The 19,545-nt window shown below is 35.7% G+C and overlaps 1 protein-coding gene across 7 annotated transcripts in view; it reads left to right on the top strand.

The window, feature by feature from the left end:
* IMMP2L (inner mitochondrial membrane peptidase subunit 2) overlaps positions 1–19,545 on the top strand; it is an 882,864-nt gene that overhangs the window by 581,163 nt on the left and 282,156 nt on the right. For all 7 annotated transcript variants that reach the window (XM_019418102.2, XM_053898369.1, XM_019418100.2 and 4 more), the window contains one exon: positions 15,649–15,714. In XM_019418102.2, coding sequence (XP_019273647.1) covers positions 15,649–15,714 — 66 coding nt within the window. The remainder of the gene's footprint in view (positions 1–15,648; positions 15,715–19,545) is intronic.

Below are 19,545 nucleotides of genomic sequence, written 5' to 3'. Positions count from 1 at the left end.
TTAGAGTTTCAGAACCACTTATCCCCATCTGCCAAGATATGCAGATGACAGAATCACTTATTTTCATGTCAGTATAAATTCTCTTTGGAAAGAACTGAGTAGTTATGAGTGTTTTTTTTTCAAAACTTTAGTTGCCATTAAAAAATTAGATTATAAGAAAGATACTAAGATATTGTTACTAGGTTAATAAATCATTTTGGATATTCTTGAAACAATAATCAGCATCAGTCATAAAAATGGCGAGGAATGAAATTCCGATACATCCTACAGTGTGGATGAAGCTTGAACACATTATGCTCAGTAAATAAGCCTGGCACAAACTGACAGTTATTGTCTAATTCTACTTACACAAAGATACCTTTTGGCAATATTGTGGTGTACTTATTATGACCTAATCATTATCATCAAATACTTATTATTTGTTTTGTTTTCTTTTTTAAAGTTTATTTATTTTTTCCAAGAGAGAGAGCACGCATAGGGGAGGGGCAGAGAGAATAGGAGACAGAGAATCCCAAGCCGGCTCTGCACTGTCAGCCCAGAGCCCTACACGGGTCTCAAACCCATGAACCGTGAGATCATGACCTGAACCGAAACCGTGAGTCAGACACTTAACTGACTGAGCCACCCAGGTGCCCCTGTTTTGTTATGCTTTTGAATGCTAGTTACTGACTTGGGACTGGATACAATGAGAAGGTTAAGACACTCACTACTTTCACATCTTATGGTATATAGGTGAAGATAGGAATAATCTATAAATAAATATGTATCAAATGGGAACTTCTGAAATATTACATGGTATCACTATTAATGGAATTCATGAGAAGCAGGAAGATTCTTTGGTTTCTTTTGGCTTTGAGGCTAGCTTTTCACATATATACTTTCACAGGTATCAGTAAGACTTTACATATACATTGCAAAGGACATTTTCATATTTCCTTTGAAGCTGTTTTCTTGTTCTGGTTTGGTGTTTCAAGATTTCAGTATGAGATTACACTACTGAGTTTAATGTAACTAAAAGTTTATATAGGAGAAGTTAAAAGTACATTGGAAAAAAACATTTCACTATCAATTTACATACCTTCAGTTTATGGTGAAAGCATTCCATTTTTGTATGGTAACACTTGTAATGAAACCAGTGTTTCCCTGTTACTGTGACACTACAGTCCATTGCAGTGCTAGTGTGTGTCTTTACCTGTATCAAGGGAATAGTTTAGCACCAAAGCTTCCATTGAAAATGAAGAGGCTCTCTTGGAAGATGATGTGCCACCAGGTCAATACGTTGCTTTAGCTGACTCTAGCATAAGACATGTAGGAGCTGTGGTCCTGAAAATTAGCTTTCTGGATCAAGATGGTTTATTAGTTGGCAGTTAAGAAATTCTGCGTGCATTCTCCAAAGCTAAGGTTAAGGTGATAAAGCAATTGAGCCTTTTAACACTTAAAGAAAGGTGGAGGTGAAATGAAATAGCCATTCAAAACAGCAAATAATTAATTGAGTCTCTTTGTTAACAGGCAGGAGGTCAAGTACACATAACCACAGCAGTGATACAGTCTGCATTCTAAACAGCTGAGTCTTTGACTTGAAAGTGGTTAGATTGGATTGTTGGGAACTAAATAAAATGAGATTTTAATTTAAAAGGGTAGTGATATAGTATGAAAGATACTACAAAAGAGATAAATATGGTCATTTACCTTATTGTTTTTCATTGGTTCTGTAGAGTTCCTACCTTTGAGTTCCATTTCTTTGCCTTTCATTTATTAAATCATGTTACATATTTTAAATCTGTAAGAATTCTGCTGTTGGATATTGATTGTGTGATTAGGTCAGTGTACCTAATCACACAAAGTAGACAGACGTTTATGTATTAAAAGTTAATGAAAAGGAAGCATGACTTTTCCAGAAGCATTTGTATTAGCTACTTCTTCACCACACAACTCCTCTGAATGTAGTGTTTAAGTCTTTAAAGCCTGGAATTATAAGGATTTTGTTGAACTGTAATTGTAAAAGATGAGATAGCCAGAAAGTTTTCCTCCTAGGTATAACACAAAGGAACATAACAGGAAATAATTGTGTTTAAAAGAGGGGACCCAAAGCAAACTTGCATATTATCTAATTGAAAAATGATATCTGAGGAGAAGTATCCAAAATATGCGGGGGGGGGGGGGGTGGTGTTAAGGAAAATCTTTGGGAAGAAGAATTGGAAAAGACCCGGGACATTTCTTGGACTGTGCTATAAAGAATTAGAGGGAGGCATCCAGGTGCCAGTGAACAGCCTGGAGGGATGGGCAACGTGCTGGAAAAAAGCAAAGCAAACAGATGGCAGTGGCAAGAAAGAACTGAGAAAAGGTGGGAGAGACAGGGTATATGCATGAGCAAGGCTTTGGGGCTGTACCTTTTTCAATGAAGCTGAGTCAGAAGATTTTTGAGGGAACTGGTTATATGATTTTGTTGTATCTTTTCAAGGAAGGTGTTTTATTTTAGGGAGTAGGCTTACATTATTTAAAAGTCCAAAGTAGACCTTAATAATGTTATATACATCAGAACATCTCTCCATGTGGTCAATCCGAAACATAATGCCATTGCCTATAAACCCATTCTAAAGTAGATTGGACCTCTGAAAACACATTTTATACTGGAGATCTTTCTTAATCACTGATGTTTGTGCTTCTGCCTCTTGGCAAAGCTCCAGTGCTACAGTGAAATGAAACTCCTTAGTTCCTACCATTCAGATGAAGACTGGTGGGTGGTGAGCATATGTTTCTGAGAATCTGCCTTTATTTAAATCAAAGCCTCCTTCATACATTTAACCCACAGGCATGTAAGGCCAGTTGGAGATTATTTTCCTTAATTGTATTTGGACTTGTTTTACTCCATTGTAGAGGTATTTGAGGATTATGACGGTTGTACCTGTATCTGGAAGATAACTCATTAAGCTTCAGCTGTGGGAACCATATGGAAATCAGGCCCCCTATGAATTTCCTGCGCACGTGAAGATGAGGGTTTGCTCCCGTTTTGATTTAATAGTCTCTCACTGCTGCTCTGGTTTGAGGAAAGCTGTTGATCATGTTTGAGCTGCAGAGTGATTTTAGAGCCTGTGAAATGTACAGCTCACGAAGAGCTTCAACATGACAGCTGTAGAGATTAGAGTCCATTTTGTGTGTGTACAGAATTAGGGGACCGATGCTCAGAAAGCAGGCAAGCCTTCTCACATTAATCACTGTCTTTCAACCGAGACTCAAAGTGACTTTCTGTAAGGAACAACACATGTGGGTAGACATCATATGTTCCATTTTAAGTGGGTACCGATTGTTCGAAATAAATTTCTATGGACTAGAAAAAGAAGTGATTACAGTATGTGTATACTAAAGAATGATAGGAAGGGGTAAATAATCTGGCAAACTGTAGCCTCAACATAATTCAGTTTTTATATATATATACAAAGGCATACCTGAACACATTTGTTAGTTCTTACTCATTGTGTCCACCAAAACTAGCAGGACAAGCTTTAGCCTTAAGAAAGGATGCATCACAAGTTGGGATATGGTTGCGACTTTGGGAAAGGGATTCCTTTGATGTTCTATATCTAGGACACTGGGCACTAGGAATATTTTGATCTCTGAATGTCCTTACAAAGAATAAAACCTTTCCAGGATAACCCAGCAACGGAAAGGACGATCATGGGAGTGTAATAACCATGTAACCAACTTTCTCTGATTCTGAGGCTCTGTTAAATTACTAGAAAGCAAATTTAGCAACTTCAAGGGTCTTCCGTCTCCAAACTGAGATGTCAGTGCTTCTGTGCCCCCTTTGATGAATCTGTCGGCACATCCCTCTACTTCACCTGGCTGTGTACCTCTCTAGTGACTGCTCTGTACCTATGCGGTACGTTTACCCTAATAAGGTAACTTCTGTTAGTTCTTGGTAATCTCCCCATTTTTCTTCCCTTGTCTCCAAAGTTGCCTTACAACCACTTGGAATTCTTTTTTTTTCTGTTCAGAATTTTTAATTTTATTATTATTTTTTAAATTTACATCCAAATTAGTTAGCATATAGTGTAACAATGATTTCAGGAGTAGATTCCTTAATGCCCCTTACCCATATAGCCCATCCCCCCCTCCCACACCCCCTGTAACCCTCTGTTTGTTCTCCATATTTATGAGTCTCTTCTGTTTTGTCCCCCTCCCTGTTTTTATATTATTTTTGTTTCCCTTCCCTTATATTCATCTGTTTTGTCTCTTAAAGTCCTCATATGAGTGAAGTCATATGATATTTGTCTTTTGCTGACTAATTTCGCTTAGCATAATATCCTCCCGTTCCATCCATGTAGTTGCAAATGGCAAGATTTCATTCTTTTTGATTGCCAAGTAATACTCCAGTTCTTCTTTATCCATTCATCCACCGATGGACATTTGGGCTCTTTCCATACTTCGGCTATTGTTGATAGTGCTGCTATAAACATTGGGGTACATGTGTCCCTTCGAAACAGCATACCTGTATCCCTTGGATAAATACCTAGTAGTTCAGTTGCTGGGTCGTAGGGTAGTTCTATTTTTAATTTTTTGAGGAACCTCCATACTGTTTTCCAGAGTGGCTGCACCAGCTTGCATTCCCACCAACAATGCAAAAAAGATCCTCTTTCTCTGCATCTTCGCCAACATCTGTTGTTGCCTTTGTTAATGTTAGCCATTCTGACAGGTGTAAGGTGGTATCTCATTGTGGTTTTGATTTGTATTTTCCTGATGATGAGTGATGTTGAGCATTTTTTCATTTGTCAGTTGGCCATCTGGATGTCTTCTTTGGAGAAGTGTGTATTCATGTCTTTGCCCATTTTTTCACTGGATTATCTGTTTTTTGGGTGTTGAGTTCGATCAGTTCTTTATAGATTTTGGATACTAACCCTTTATCTTACATATTGTTGGCAAATATCTTCTCCCATTCTGTTGGTTGCCTTTTAGTTTTGCTGATTGTTTCCTTCGCTATGCAGAAGCTTTTTATTTTGATGAGGTCCCAGTACATTTTTGCTTTTGTTTCCCTTGCCTCCAGAGATGTGTTGAGTAAGAAGTTGCTGCGGCCAAGATCAAAGAGGTTTTTGCCTGCTTTCTCCTCGAGGATTTTGATGGCTTCTTGTCTTACATTGAGGTCTTTCATCCATTTTGAGTTTATTTTTGTGTATGGTGTAAGAAAGTGGTCCAGGTTCATTCTGCATGTTGCTGTCTAGTTTTCCCAGCACCACTTGCTGAAGAGACTGTCTTTATTCCATTGGATATTCTTTCCTGCTTTGTCAAAGATTAGTTGGCCATATGTTTGTGGGTCCATTTCTGGGTTCTCTATTATGTTCCATTGATCTGAGTGTCTGTTCTTGTGCCGGTACCATACTGTCTTAATGATTACAGCTTTGTAGTATAGCTTGAAGTCTGGGATTGTGATGCCTTCTGCTTTGGTTTTCTTTTTCAAGATTGCTTTGGCTATTCGGGGTCTTTTCTGGTTCCATACAAATTTTAGGATTATTTGTTCTAGCTCTGTGAAGAATGCTGGTGTTGCTTTGATAGGGATTGCATTGAATATGTAGATTGCTTTGGGTAGTACTGACATTTTAACAATATTTCTTCTTCCTATCCAGGAGCATGGAATATTTTTCCATTTTTTTGTGTCTTCTTCAATTTCTTTCATAAGCTTTCTATAGTTTTCAGTGTATATATTCTTCACCTCTTTGGTTAGATTTATTTCTAGGTATTTTATGGTTTTGGGTGCAATTGTAAATGGGTTCGATTCCTTGATTTCTCTTTCTGTTGCTTCATTGTTTGTGAATAGGAATGCAACCGATTTCTGTGCATGAATTTTGTATCCTGAAACTTTGCTGAATTCACGAATCAGTTCTAGCAGTTTTTTGGTGGAATCTTTAGGGTTTTCCATATAGAGCATCATGTTATCTGCGAAGAGTTTGTGACCGCTAAACCAGCCCAGCAAAAAATTTTAAGGGGGACTCTCTGATGAGAGAAAAGATGAATGAATGAATGAATGAATGAATGAATAAATAAATAAATAAATACCAAAAGCAACAAAGATTAGAAAGGACCAGAGAACACCACCAATGTTCAACTCCAACTCTACAAACAACATAATGACAATAAATTCATATCTTTCAGTACTCACTCTAAACGTCAATGAACTCAATGCTCCAATCAAAAGGCATAGGGTAACAGAATGGATAAGAAAACAAGATCCATCTATATGCTGTTTACAAGAGACCCGCTTTAGACCTAAAGACACCTTCAGATTGAAAGTAAGGGGATGGAGAACCATCCATCATGCCACTGGTCAACAAAAGAAAGCCGGAGTAACTATACTTATATCAGACAATCTAGACTTTAAAAATAAAGACCATATCAAGAGATGAAGAAGGGCATTATATCATAATTAAGGGGTCTATCCACCAAGAAGATCTAATAACTGGAATTCTTTTAACTCCTCATCAAATCCTTTGTCATGCTCAACTTTCCTCTTCTCACTAACAGACATTTATTCTCAGCTACTAAAAACTCTTTCTAAATTGAAACCCTTCTAGCTTCTCAGACATTATATTCTTCCCCTCTCCTCTATCTCCATATAGTCCATCCAGCAGAAAGGAATAAGGTCATACATGCTAGGAGGCCTAGAACTAAATGCATACCATTAAGAATAAGAGACACTTAACTTAAAATTAGTATTTTTTTTTTAGTTTAAAGCGTTGATAAACTGTCATAGTTATAAGTTATTGCAGTATAAATAGTAGAAAAAAATATATATGTAGAAAAAGTTTCTGATAGCTTAGAAACTGGAGCAGTATAAGTGGCTGTCCAGATGAGCAAGTAAATGATATTGCTGTTTGCAGAGATGACCAGTTGCAGTGGATTCTATAAAGTCCCAAAATATCATGGCCTTTTTTTTCCCCTGAAGACAATTTACTAATGCTATTCAGTTTGTTATTGGGGGCATAAAGTTGACATTTTCAAGGGAGCAAATTATGTATGGTTATTGGAGCCTAACTTAAAATTCTTCCATAGAGCAATAGTACCATACAGTATTTTTAAAATTAATAATTTCAGCAGGGTTAGAACAGAAGCAAGCCAGGATGCTTCATATTCTACTTATATTTTGACCTCTATACTATCAACATTCTCCAGGAGATTGAGCATTTTAGAGAAATTACGATACTCTCAGTGATTATGTGGAATTTCACTTCTCCCGACACATATACCTAACTCAATTTTCCTGGAAAATTTGAATCCAGCAGCATACTTGCAACATTAATAGTGCATGTCACTACAGTCACTAGAGAGCATATTAGTCTACTGATACATGTGATGGAATAAAGAAAATAGAATGGGTGCACGTTCTCATGTCATAACAATAATGTATGCCAAAATATATAACTTTATTTTGCCATTACTGGAATTTAGGTTTCTTATTGCAGACCAAACCTTATTCTTTTCAAATTAGGGTAAACTCAAGAATGTTCAAAGGTAATTCAAGTCAAATGAAGTCTGGCTTTTGTTCTTCATCTTGTCAGAGTAGCATTAGGCTCTGGGGAGTTTAGAGTGTGACAGCAGCAGGGGAGGGACACCTGAACCTCAGTTGACAGCTCTCCATGCTCTCGTCCATTGAACGGTATATTGGCCTGTCTGGTTGTAAAAATCCAACCCCTCACCCCCATGCTGGCAGCTACTGAAATGCCCCCATTCCCGTCTAACTCCTTATTTTCTATTGCCTGACTTTGCAAAGTGTCATATGGTGACTATCATCATGAGCCAGAAAGGCAGCAGGTTGGCACATCAGTGTATACCTCACAATTTTATTTGACCACAGAAGGTCACACTGAAGAACTTCTATCCGTGTTGTTTGGTGCGCGCACCTCTAATGGATGCATATGGAATTTAACAGCTTCTGTTCATCACAAACACCTGTGGAACACAATTAGGCCGATTTCAGAAACTTAATTCACCATAGATAAGACATTCCTTTCATGTTTATAAGGAAAATAATTTTGTTTCTTTTTTTTTTCCCTTTGGATATTTGTCCAACAAGAAATTAATTATGGGTGGAGCTTAAGTGCTGGCTCCAGGTTAAATGATCAAGACTGCCTTTGTTCTCCCTCTCTTTGCTTTTACCAAGATCCCTCATGCCCTAAGCTTGTTATCTCACACCCCATAATATGACACATTGAGGCAAACTGCAAGTGGGATGTTAGAGACAGACTGGCCCCTGGGTGGTCCTTCCAATAGCATTCTCTAGGTGAGTGCACCTATTGCAAATATCCTGCCTAGACATCGGTATAAGTGTTTTGTCTTCAGCTCTTAGATACTAGTATGTGTTTTGCATCTCAGTTGGTCTGCCTTTTCCATGATGTGTTGATGGATACAGATATGGCTTGATACAGAAAATGTCAATACCTTGTACTTTCAGGCTGTTTCACGGTTTGTATGTTCTTCAAGTCTACTAAAAGAATGTGGCACTATTTGCTAACCTGGTTGAAGCTAAAAATATAAAGCCAATTAGCTTAATTGAAATATTAGGATTATAAAGTTAGTTTGAAGGTTTGAGTCCTTTGAAGACTGGTTAATTTTTCTTCCATGGCCTTAACTGGTACCCTATTACAAAGACATACTCACTGAATGTGGGTAGAGGGGCAAAATCTAATTGACTACAGGAGAAACAGCTCAGGTACTCCTGAGTGCATGTTGTACTTTGGGCACAGAGTGGTAGTACTTTTATATGAAGGTTTGTACTTTGGTAGTCTAATTAAAAGTATAGTCAGTATACATATTTATGTTAAGTATTCATCTCCTCCAGTTCCACAGATATGCCAACTTTAAGCATATTCAATGTGTGAAAACCCAGATTTACAAAATAAAATCAGTGAATGTATTTTTCAGTCCAGGAGTTTCTTTACAGATCAGAGGAATTTCTTTAAATAGCAAGATGCCATATTGCATGATAGAATACACATACATACACATACATATATATGTTTTACATATATGCCATGTATTTTATATATGTGCTATATAAATATATTCATTTACATACAACCTGTTCTAGACTGTGAGGTATAACTGTAATTATGTTCAATACCTGAAGATTGCAAAGTTCTGTGTTTTGACATGTTTGAATTTAATAAACTGATGGAAATGAACTCATTGTTATGATTATACTGAATGCCTTAAGTTTTTCATAGTTAAGAACATTTATTTCAGAATCAAATACCTGATTACAAAACTATTACTACTCTTTTATTTTTATTTGTTAATTGTTTATTTATCAAGGGAAACTATTTCATAACCCAGTATTCATGTTTCATAGTTTAAGAACACGAATCAGTGACAAATTCCATGGAACTCAACCCAAAGAAATTCTTTACGCTCCAAAATCACTTTGCACTCTAAACGATACCAGCCTTCTTCAGCTCCTCAAGATCTTTCATGGAATCATAGTTTCTGTAGAAATCCGCATATGCCTTTTTTCTTTGTCTGGCCACAGCAGACTTACAGAGGGCCGCAACCCCCAGCGATACAGTGACTGCTCCAACAATATGAAATCACAGAGACTTGGCCAGGAGGCCAAGCATCAAAGGTTTTTTCAAAGCACTGGAAGTCATGGTAGTTATTTTCCTCAACACCAACTGCAAACCCAACGTCCTTCCTAGGTGACATAGAAATGGACCTCATCTCTTTTCAAGTAGAGAAGTTGAAGTCATAATACACACTTAATTGATTTTACATAATCAAGGCTGATTTACTGAGAAGGCCAGTTGTCACTATTTGCTTATTAAATTTCTTACAATCCTAATTAGTGACAGTGAAACAAGTCTTTGACTTAACCAAGAAAAATTTTTATCAGTAAACAACAGCTTAATTCTTTAAAGCCCATGCTTTTGTTATTTCATCAGTGCTATTAAAATACATTTGTGTAAAGAATTGTAGAAGATAAATCTGAAACACAAGCTTGTCGCTCCTGCTGCCACATTCTTTGATTGCTTAGAATCCCTGACTGAAGTCTCTCAGGTTCTCTGAAAAACTCTCTTGCTGCTGCTCAGTAGCCTGATTCAGGTAGGCTATGCTGTGAGAAGATAGCCAAAGTGGATAAATCATCCCTTCCCTGTTCTGGCCCTATCCTACATATGAGCATGCTAAAGAAAATTGGCCCCAGTGCTCTAAAACTCCTTTTATCTCAAGATTTTCTATGCACCTAACCCTCTCTGCCCCTGCCTGATGGTACCTTTCCCACGATCTCTCCACAAGATCTGGTCCCCATAAAAACTCAGTTATTATTGAAAGCTCATTTGAAACATTAACCTGGCTTTGGTCACCTCATCTGTCAATCCCCTTAATAATAAGGAGCCTGTTGGGTTGGAGCACTTTCTGAGAAACCAGGGCAAATGTGATTGTTTGGGATTGAAATACAAAATAATAAATACAAATATTGGCCATTATATTAATAGTATATTGAATATATAACTATTATATTGAAATATAGAATATTCAAATTCCAAAAGTATATCTGAAGTTACAAGCTCTGCATTTGTGAGTTTATTTCAAGAATGGACCCAAAGGGCAACGAAAGTCCAGATAGTGTGTTTTCTTTAAATTTAAAAGATTCACGTGATACAAAGCAAAGTCTGTAAGGGCAACAATGTAGCTGAAATGATGACCAAAGTAAAATGTTTTGAGAGTACTAATTAATACAACTGCACTGAATTAAAAAAAAATCATTAAAAGTGCAGTTATAGGTGAAAGTTCATATTACTGAGAGTGAAGAAAATCTACAGAATTTGACATTGAAAATTGCTCATTTTTATCTTGATTTTATAGATAATACCCATTTAAGTTAAGACTAATCTGTGCTTTTCACTGTGAATAGTATTATATTTAGTTTTAATGTTTCTTTAGTTAATTGTATAATAAAGTTTGGCCAAACCGTTAAGATGCCTTTCTTGCCTTCTAATTCAACAGTCTGTGAAAATCCCTTCATTATAAGAGGGGTTTTTAAATAAATATTCTGTGAATCTAAAAGAAGGATTGTAACAGTTTGCTTGGGCCCAGCTAATTGATCTCCTTTATGAATTTATTTTAAGACGAGATAGATAGCTCTAAAATTTACCTACTTACGAGGTACTAGGCCTGCCTGCCAGAGATTTTATACATGTTGTCTCAGTAGTTATGTGATGATAGAAGTGAAGGAAATCGCCAAGATTTCTAGAGATTCCTAAACTCACATGCCCTCAGCCACTAGAGATTTGTTCAACAAGTCCTTGGAACTCTGGCACTCCCGTAGTCTCTGCTTCTCAGCTCCTACAGACATTTTTTCTTGCAAGAATGTGGGCCTAGGACTGCCAGATCTTCCTATTTTTTCAAGAGGAACAAGAAATTAGAATTTTTGTGTGAAGTCTCCTGTTTTATTGGCTAGTTCAAGATTGAAACAAAATTATGCATGAACCAAACAAAACCTTTCCACAGGCTAAATTTGATTGACTTCTTGTGCAGGACCTCTGATCTGGCCTTGTGTCCCTGAAAATGAGACCCATATTGGTTCTGTAGGATGATTGCAGTCAGTGGCTCACTTATAGCAAAAGAGTGACAGCCATCTCCATTGTAACAGGGTTGTGCCCCATGGAAATTGTACCCCAGTTCATACATTTGCAAGGCACGAGGTGACACAGTAGTGACACTTAGGCCATGGGTGAGATCACAAGCAACAGGGAAAAGGCTAGATACACTCATAGGCCTTTCTAGCTCTAACCTTCTATGAAAACCATGTCAGACCCAGGCAACATTTTCCAAAATTAAAAAAAAAAAAGTGTGTGGTGATGGATTTAACTAGACTTATTGTGGTGAGCATTTTGCATTATATGCAAATATCAAATCATTATATTGTACACCTGAGACTAATAAAATGTTATATGTTAATTATACCTCAAAACAAAAGGAAGAGGGAAGTTATCACTTGATATGACTTTCTTTTTATATGACTTTTTATAACTGTGTTGGGTGGACTTTTTATTCTACATCTTATTTTGATGATTCAAACAGCAATGTTCCCATTTTTTTTGTGATGGTGTAGTTATGTGTTTTAATGCATGGCCATTCTTTAGGACAGTAAAAAACAGCCTGTCTAATATAAGGCATGCCTAGAATATTAGTTCTTCTACCTTATGAAGGAAGAGTTAAAATTTAGACTGCACTGTATATATGTAATTAGTGTGGTATTTTTGCGGTATCAATGCTTACATTAGACTGTCGTTAAAGTGACTTCTGATAATGAGATTAATTCTGTGATAATCTGGGCCAATCCTGAGTCACGTAAACATAAAAATATTTACAATCTGGAGGGAGGTTTTAGGATTTCACTATAAATGGGAGAAGAGTGAGAGCCTAGACACAGGATTAAGGTATGTGTGTGATGGAAGCAGGAACAGAGAGCGTGGCACACTTGCTAATCTTTCCATCCCCACAAAACTCAAAGGGCATCTCCTGAGTATTCCAAAGTACCTTCCTAGTGCTCCAGACAGGATCAAAATTACAGTGTACAGAAGGAACATACAAGAGCATGAAATCGTTTCCAGAGATTATGAGACCTAAGACATGGCTCTGTCCGTCCTGTAACAGGGTGAAAACAGCATTTTTATCAAGATGGGAAGTGAAATTCAAGAACATTAAGTGTCATAGGAATGCACTGACCGTGCTGCATCCTGTTCTCCTCCTGACAGCCTTTGCAGTTAGACACCCACCCATTCTGCCACACCAAACTCATGTGCAGAGCCCTGTGCGGATAATTCTAGGCATCCTGTCCAAGCCTCTGGAGGAAACGTGCCTAATTAAATCATCAGCATATGACAGAATGCTTAAAAGTCAGGATCCAGAGATAAATATTGTGAAACAATGCTTATTATGAAAACACTGAAATTACAAATTTAAATGCAAATTTTAGTATTTGTTGGACACCATACATCGTATCCCTAAAGGAGGGCATGTAATCCTTCGCTTGTTATTCTTCGCACTTCCCAGGAGATGGGCAAATGGCCAAGGAAATTTAGACAAAGGGAAGTTCAATGACTTTCACAATGTAAATCTATAATAACTCTCATACCACTCTACTTACATGAAAGTAGTATATTCAAGAGCATAATGATTAAAATATAGATATAGATTTTGAGCAGTAATGGGATTAATGTTAGTAATAGCTTTTTTTTTCATTTTGAATCTTTTGATTAGATTCATGAGTTTAATATTACATTAAAATTTATAGATATATTTGAAATAGTAATTCATAAGACTTTAATTATATAGATAGCTCACTTTGCATATTCTATTTTGCCTCATGATCTTAAAATATAGATTATTTTAAAACATAAAATTCTTTCCAAGCACCTCAAGAGCTTAAAAGTTGTTGGCATAAAATACTGTTTTACAGTGATAAGGATTGCTTTTCATATTATTTCATTGGCATTAATACCGCGTCAGTGTGAGGTGGGGGAACTTGGCGATTAGTTCAGGTCTCACGCCTTTCTTGGGGCATTTCTTCTTACGTAATGTCATATGATACCAACAGTTGTCATCTGCTAATAGACTTCCCACAAATCTGAACCAAAAACTCTAGGCACGCTTTTTTTTTTATCAGATACAGAACTCCCTACACCCCAACTTTGGTTTTATGTCCTTCCTGATTTTTCCCTGTACAATTGCATGTACATTTTCTCTCTCTAATTACAGATGTGAGGTCACAGTATGTATACTATTTTCTAGCTTCCATTTCAATCTATGCATTATGTTGATATTTTCACATCATTAAAAATTCTTTTATATTATCATTTTAATGACTGGTAAATATTTTATTATGTGGATGGACTATTTACTTAATCTACTCTTAACAGAATTTTTTTCTCTTTTTAAAAATAGATAATATCCATACTGCTAAAATTTTGCATATATTCATAATTGTTTCATTAGGATTAATTCCTAAAACTACAATTGTCATGTTGAAAAGAATATAAAATCTTGTCACTGTTTTATGGAAATGCGTGATTACATTACCATATGCTTTATACATAGAGTACCCATGTCCCTAGACCCTCAACAACAAACTGTATTACTAGCATTACAATTGTTGTTGTTGTTGTTGTTGTTGTTGTTATCATTATTATTTGTTTGTCAGTGTAATAGGAAAATGGCATTCCATTGTTCTAATATGCAATTCTTTGGTGATCACAGAGGCTGAATATCATTTTATACATTTCTGGTTATCTAAAACAAAGAGACAAAGGAGAGGAATTTCCTAAATGTGTGTAAGTGGTCCTGCACAATTTATTCAGTTTCACTGTTCCAAGAACCCTCACTCTAGCTGCACACAGATGACAGTAAAATTATAGAGATGTAACGGTTAGTCAGTTCAGTGAAAGGGACAGTTCAGTCAAAAAATCTGACCAAATTTCCTTTTAAAATAAAGAATACTTATAATTTAGTGAAAAACGTGAGACTAATTTTCACAAGTAGATGCAAATGATTTAGATGATTTCATTTTCTCGGCAACATATAATGTGAAATATAAATCTTATTGAAACTGCATATTTACTTTGATGAAGTGTTACATTTTGAATATATTTAATCTTTTCAGTTTTTGTGCATTTACTTTCCTTTTTCAAAAGCAACTCAATTCAAAATGTGACTTGAATTGAAAATATTTTTATCTATCTTTGATTTCCAAAATCATATTAAATGATCATTTATGTGATATATGAGATGTTCCTTGAAATGTGTCTGTTAAAAGACTTAAAACATTATTGGCAGGAAATTGGCCTTAGTAAGACTGAGTTAGCCCTTGCTGTGTAACAAATTTCCCCAACATCTAGAAGCTTAAAAGAACAAATGTTTATTATCTCACACATTTTTGAGTATCACGAAGGCAAAGGCAGCTTAGGTGGGTGGCCTGGCTCGCGGTCTCTCAGGAGATGGTAGTGACACTTTTGGCCAGAGCTGTAGTCTCTTGACTAGGCTTGAAGGTTCTACTGCTACGCTCACTCACATGGTCGGCAGACATTTCCTCAACACATGAGTCTCTCCATAGGGCTACTCAGGACAGACATGGCTTTCTGCAGAGTGAGATTCTAGGGATAGAGTGGGATGTCAATACCCTTGTTTTAGCGCTCCGAATTACGGAGTTTTCAAATGGCTAAACCCAAATGCAGTTTAAAAGACTCTTCTGATCTTTTTAAACACCTCTCATCTTCTTTGTTTTCTTATGGATTTAAATAAAATTCCATTGTTTATTTTAAATGAAATAAAGAAACTTTAATATGTGATTTTAAAGAAACATCTAATTTTCTTTATATATGAATCCTCTCTCTTGCAAGTACTTAGCTTTAATACTAAAATTCTTATCCTTCTCTACTTATTATTTTAATAAACTGTCATCATGGCTTCTCCTCCAAAGGTTTAAAATGATAATTACTTCAATAGTAGCTTTATATCACTTTGGGGACCTAAGTAGGACTGAGGCCATGTCATGGGTGCAAAGGATTCTGTAATGATTTTAATATAGCTTATTTTGTTGCAGAATTTCTTTTCATTTCCTTAAAACAATAGAGACATAACTGATTGTATAATCTTATTTTATTCTAGGTCCCCTAAAAACCCAGAACAGAAGATCATTAAAAGAGTGATTGCTCTTGAAGGAGATATTGTCAAGTAAGTACTTACACTGAGTTCAAGTTATAAATGCTGGAATTTTGTCAAGTTTTAAATCATGTTCCTTGGGAAGTACAATGCAGTTCAAAGGGGACCAGAGCTTTGGAGACATCCCAAATTAACTGGTACATCTTTAGCGAGCATCTCCAACTATTTCAGGATAGAAGGCACATGGAAACTTTTGATTACATTATCATCCTTTTTTTTTTTTTAATGTTTGTTTGTTTGTTTCTTTCTTTGAGAGAGAGAGAAAGGAGGGGGCAGAAAGAGAGAGAGAGAGGGAGAGAATCCCAATCAGGCTCCGCTCTATCACTGCAGAGCCTAATGCAGGACTGGAACCCATGAACTGTGAGATCATGACCTAAGCCTAAAACAAGAGTCAGAAGCTTAACTAACTGAGCCACGCAAGTGCCCCAATTATATTATTCTTTAAATGTGAGGCACAGGAGAAATAAATACTAATTCAATTTAATTTAGTCATGTTTTCTAAAATGACAACTAAATAATTATTTTTCAAATATTAAAATGAGCATGATTATTTTAGATTATGGTATCGAGGTTTATTTTAGAAAAATTCAAAAATGTTTTATTATTTTACAAGCATATACAGAAACTAGGTCAGAGCTTTCACACTCATAGCAATGGTGGAAAACCAGAAAGGATATAAAACAAAAGCTTCTGAATCCATGACTAAAATAGTAGCTTTAGGAAATAACAATGTAGGGGCAACTTATCTGCATAGCTTAGTTGGTTGAGAGTCCGACTCTTGATTTCTGCTCACGTCAAGATCTCTCAGTTGGTGGGATTGAGCCCCGAGTCTGACTCTGTATTGATGGCATAGACCCTGCTTGGGTTTCTCTTTCTCCCTCTCTTTCTCTGCCCCTCCCTCTCTCTCTCTCATAAAATAAATAAATAATCTTAAAAAAAAAGAAAATAACAATCTAACAATCAGGTATTTTAACAATCTGTAGTATTGTCTTATTTATTTTACTTGGTGATGAATCTAGAACAGCATTTGAGATTCAACAAGTAAGTATTGATGTGGCATGATGTGTCTCATTTTGATTGCTTACTTTTAAGTAAGTTGTAGTCAGGTCTATACAATGTAGGGGTCAAAATGCTCTGAAAATTATTTTCAGAAAGTTTCCTGATCCTGTTTTCCAATAATCTTAATCCTAAAGTAACTGTGTTAAGCATTCCCCAGACCCTTTGTGGGGGTCAGTGAGATCAGAACTACTTTCCTAATAATACTAAGATGCTGTTTGCCTTTTTCATTCTTATTCTCTCTTGAATATACAGTGGGGTTTTCCAGAGGCTGTGTGATGTGAGATATTGCTTCAGATTGCATGCAAGAGCAGATATGGGAATATGGTTGTCTTCTATTAAGCCAAACACGAAACGGATTGGCAGAAACATAAAAAATGCCACTGATTTCAACTCTGTTTATTTTGTTTTGGGAAATAATTATACTTTTCATTGAACGTATTTGTTTTTATGTGTTAACATATAGGTTTGTTATTATTTTAGATTGAATCTATAACATTGTTTTTATCTTTTATTTTTTTAATTTTTTTAATGTTTATTTAGTTTATCTTTTTTTTTTAATATGAAATTTATTATCAAATTGGTTTCCTTACAATACCCAGTGCTCATACCAACAGGTGCCTTCCTCAATGCCCATCACCCACTTCCCCTTCCTCCCACCCCCCATCAACACTCAGTTTATTCTCAATTTTTAAGAGTCTCTTATGGTTTGCCTCCCTCCCTCTCTAACTTTTTTTCCCTTCCCTTCCCCCATGGTCTTCTGTTAAGTTTTTCAGGATCCACATAAGAGTGGAAACATATGGTATCTGTCTTTCTCTGTATGACTTATTTCACTTAGCGGAACATTCTGCAGTTCCATCCACATTGCTACAAATGGCCATATTTCATTCTTTCTCATTGCCAAGTAGTATTCCATTGTGTATATAAACCACAATTTCTTTATCCATTCATCAGTTGATGGACATTTAGGCTCTTTCCATAATTTGGCTATTGTTGGAAGTGATGCTGTAACATTGTTTTTAATTTGCCATTTTAATTCCCCATATGATAAATATTGACAGAGTATATTTGCTAATATGGTAAATATTGACAAATGGTATCCACATAAACAACAGTTCTTTGAGATCCTCAATTATTTTTAAGAGTACAAATTATTTTTAGAGTATAAAGGACCAAACAATTTGAGAACTTGTTGATGTAGGAATGAATGGGCAAAACTTTCATGTCATGAATTCCTGTTCATTGGTAGTCCGCACGGTATTAATGGAGATATTGAGGTATTGTTTGAATGCTTTACATTTATGAATATTTGTGTTTTTTTCAAAATCTTTATTGATGTGTAATTTATATACTGTATAAATCACCCATTTTAAATATAGTTTAATGTTTCATTATAAACATTATTGTATATAATATATATAATATATGTTATTATATATATATTATTATATATAAATATAGTGCAACCCTCACCACATCTAGTTTTTGAGAGCTTCCATTACCTTCAAAAGTTCCCTCTTTCCATTTGCACTTAACTGAAGCTACTCCAGTGCCAGTGGCCAATCCCAGACAACCATGGATCTGCTTTATGTCTCCATCGTTTGGCCTTTTCTAGAAATTTTATTTAGACAGTATTATACAATATGTAGTCTTTTATATCTGTGTTTTTTCCACCACGTATCAGAATGGTTTTTTTTCTGTCTCCTCCAATGTGTGAATATCTGTAGTTTGTGCTTTTTTATTATTAAGTATATTCTATGTATGGACATCCCACATTTTGTTTGTGCACTTACAAGTTAATGAAGATTAGGATTTTTCCAGTTTGGGGATATTATGAGTAAAGATATGGACATTTGTGTCACTGCTATGGACACTTGTGTCTTTGGGTAGAAATATGTTTTTATTTCTACCGAGAAGTATTCACATATATCATTGTTAAAACACCTATATACCTAGGGATACTGGGTATTTTGGTGAAATATATGTTTAACTTTGGTAGCTACCAAACTGTTTTTGAAAGTGGCTATTGTATTTTATGTTCTACAGTCAGTGTAAAAGGGGTTGAGGTTCTTTGTACTCTTGCTAACACTTGGTACTATGAATATTTTTTTATTATAACCATCCTCGTGGATATAAAATAGAATCTTGTTGTGGTTTTGATTTGCATTTCCCTGAAGGCTACTGATGTTGAGCATGTTTCCATGTGCTTATGTGCCATTTATATATCTTCTTGAGTGAAGCGTCTGTTCAACGCATTTGCTTGTTTTGTACTGGTTATTTAATATTTTGAATTATAAGAAGTCCTTTGATTTTGAGACCTTAAATAGATTGGGCATTTTGGGGGGAGGATGAATGGGCGTGTATAATAATGTGATTTTAGTTAGGTGTAAGTGTGTTAATATCAAAGAGTTTAGTTTTTGTTACCTGGAGGATTTGCATTTTCAATTTGCAGAATCTGAGGACTGTGTTTTTTTTATTTTGAAGAGGCTATCTAGCCTTCTGATTTCTGGGAACTGGGAAGGGCAATAATTTGGAAAACCATTTGACATACATGCATAAATATACAAAATATTCTTTTAATATTTGGAAAACAGTGTGGATATGATGCAAATCCCATTTAAAGAATGAGTTAGCAAAGCTTGAAAACATTATGTTAAATGAAAGAAGCTGATCACAAGAGACCATATACAATTTAATTCTATTTATGGTGTATGAAATGTCCAGAATAGGCAAATTTATAGAGACAGAAAATAGAGGCATAAAGAAGGAGAATGAAAGATATGGGTA

The sequence above is a fragment of the Panthera pardus genome, unplaced genomic scaffold, assembly GCF_024362965.1.
Source record: "Panthera pardus isolate Hobbes unplaced genomic scaffold, ASM2436296v1 HiC_scaffold_8, whole genome shotgun sequence".
Classification (NCBI taxonomy): Eukaryota; Metazoa; Chordata; class Mammalia; order Carnivora; family Felidae; genus Panthera; species Panthera pardus.
Note: the sequence above shows the minus strand (reverse complement) of the source record. Positions and strands in the feature narration are given on the sequence as shown.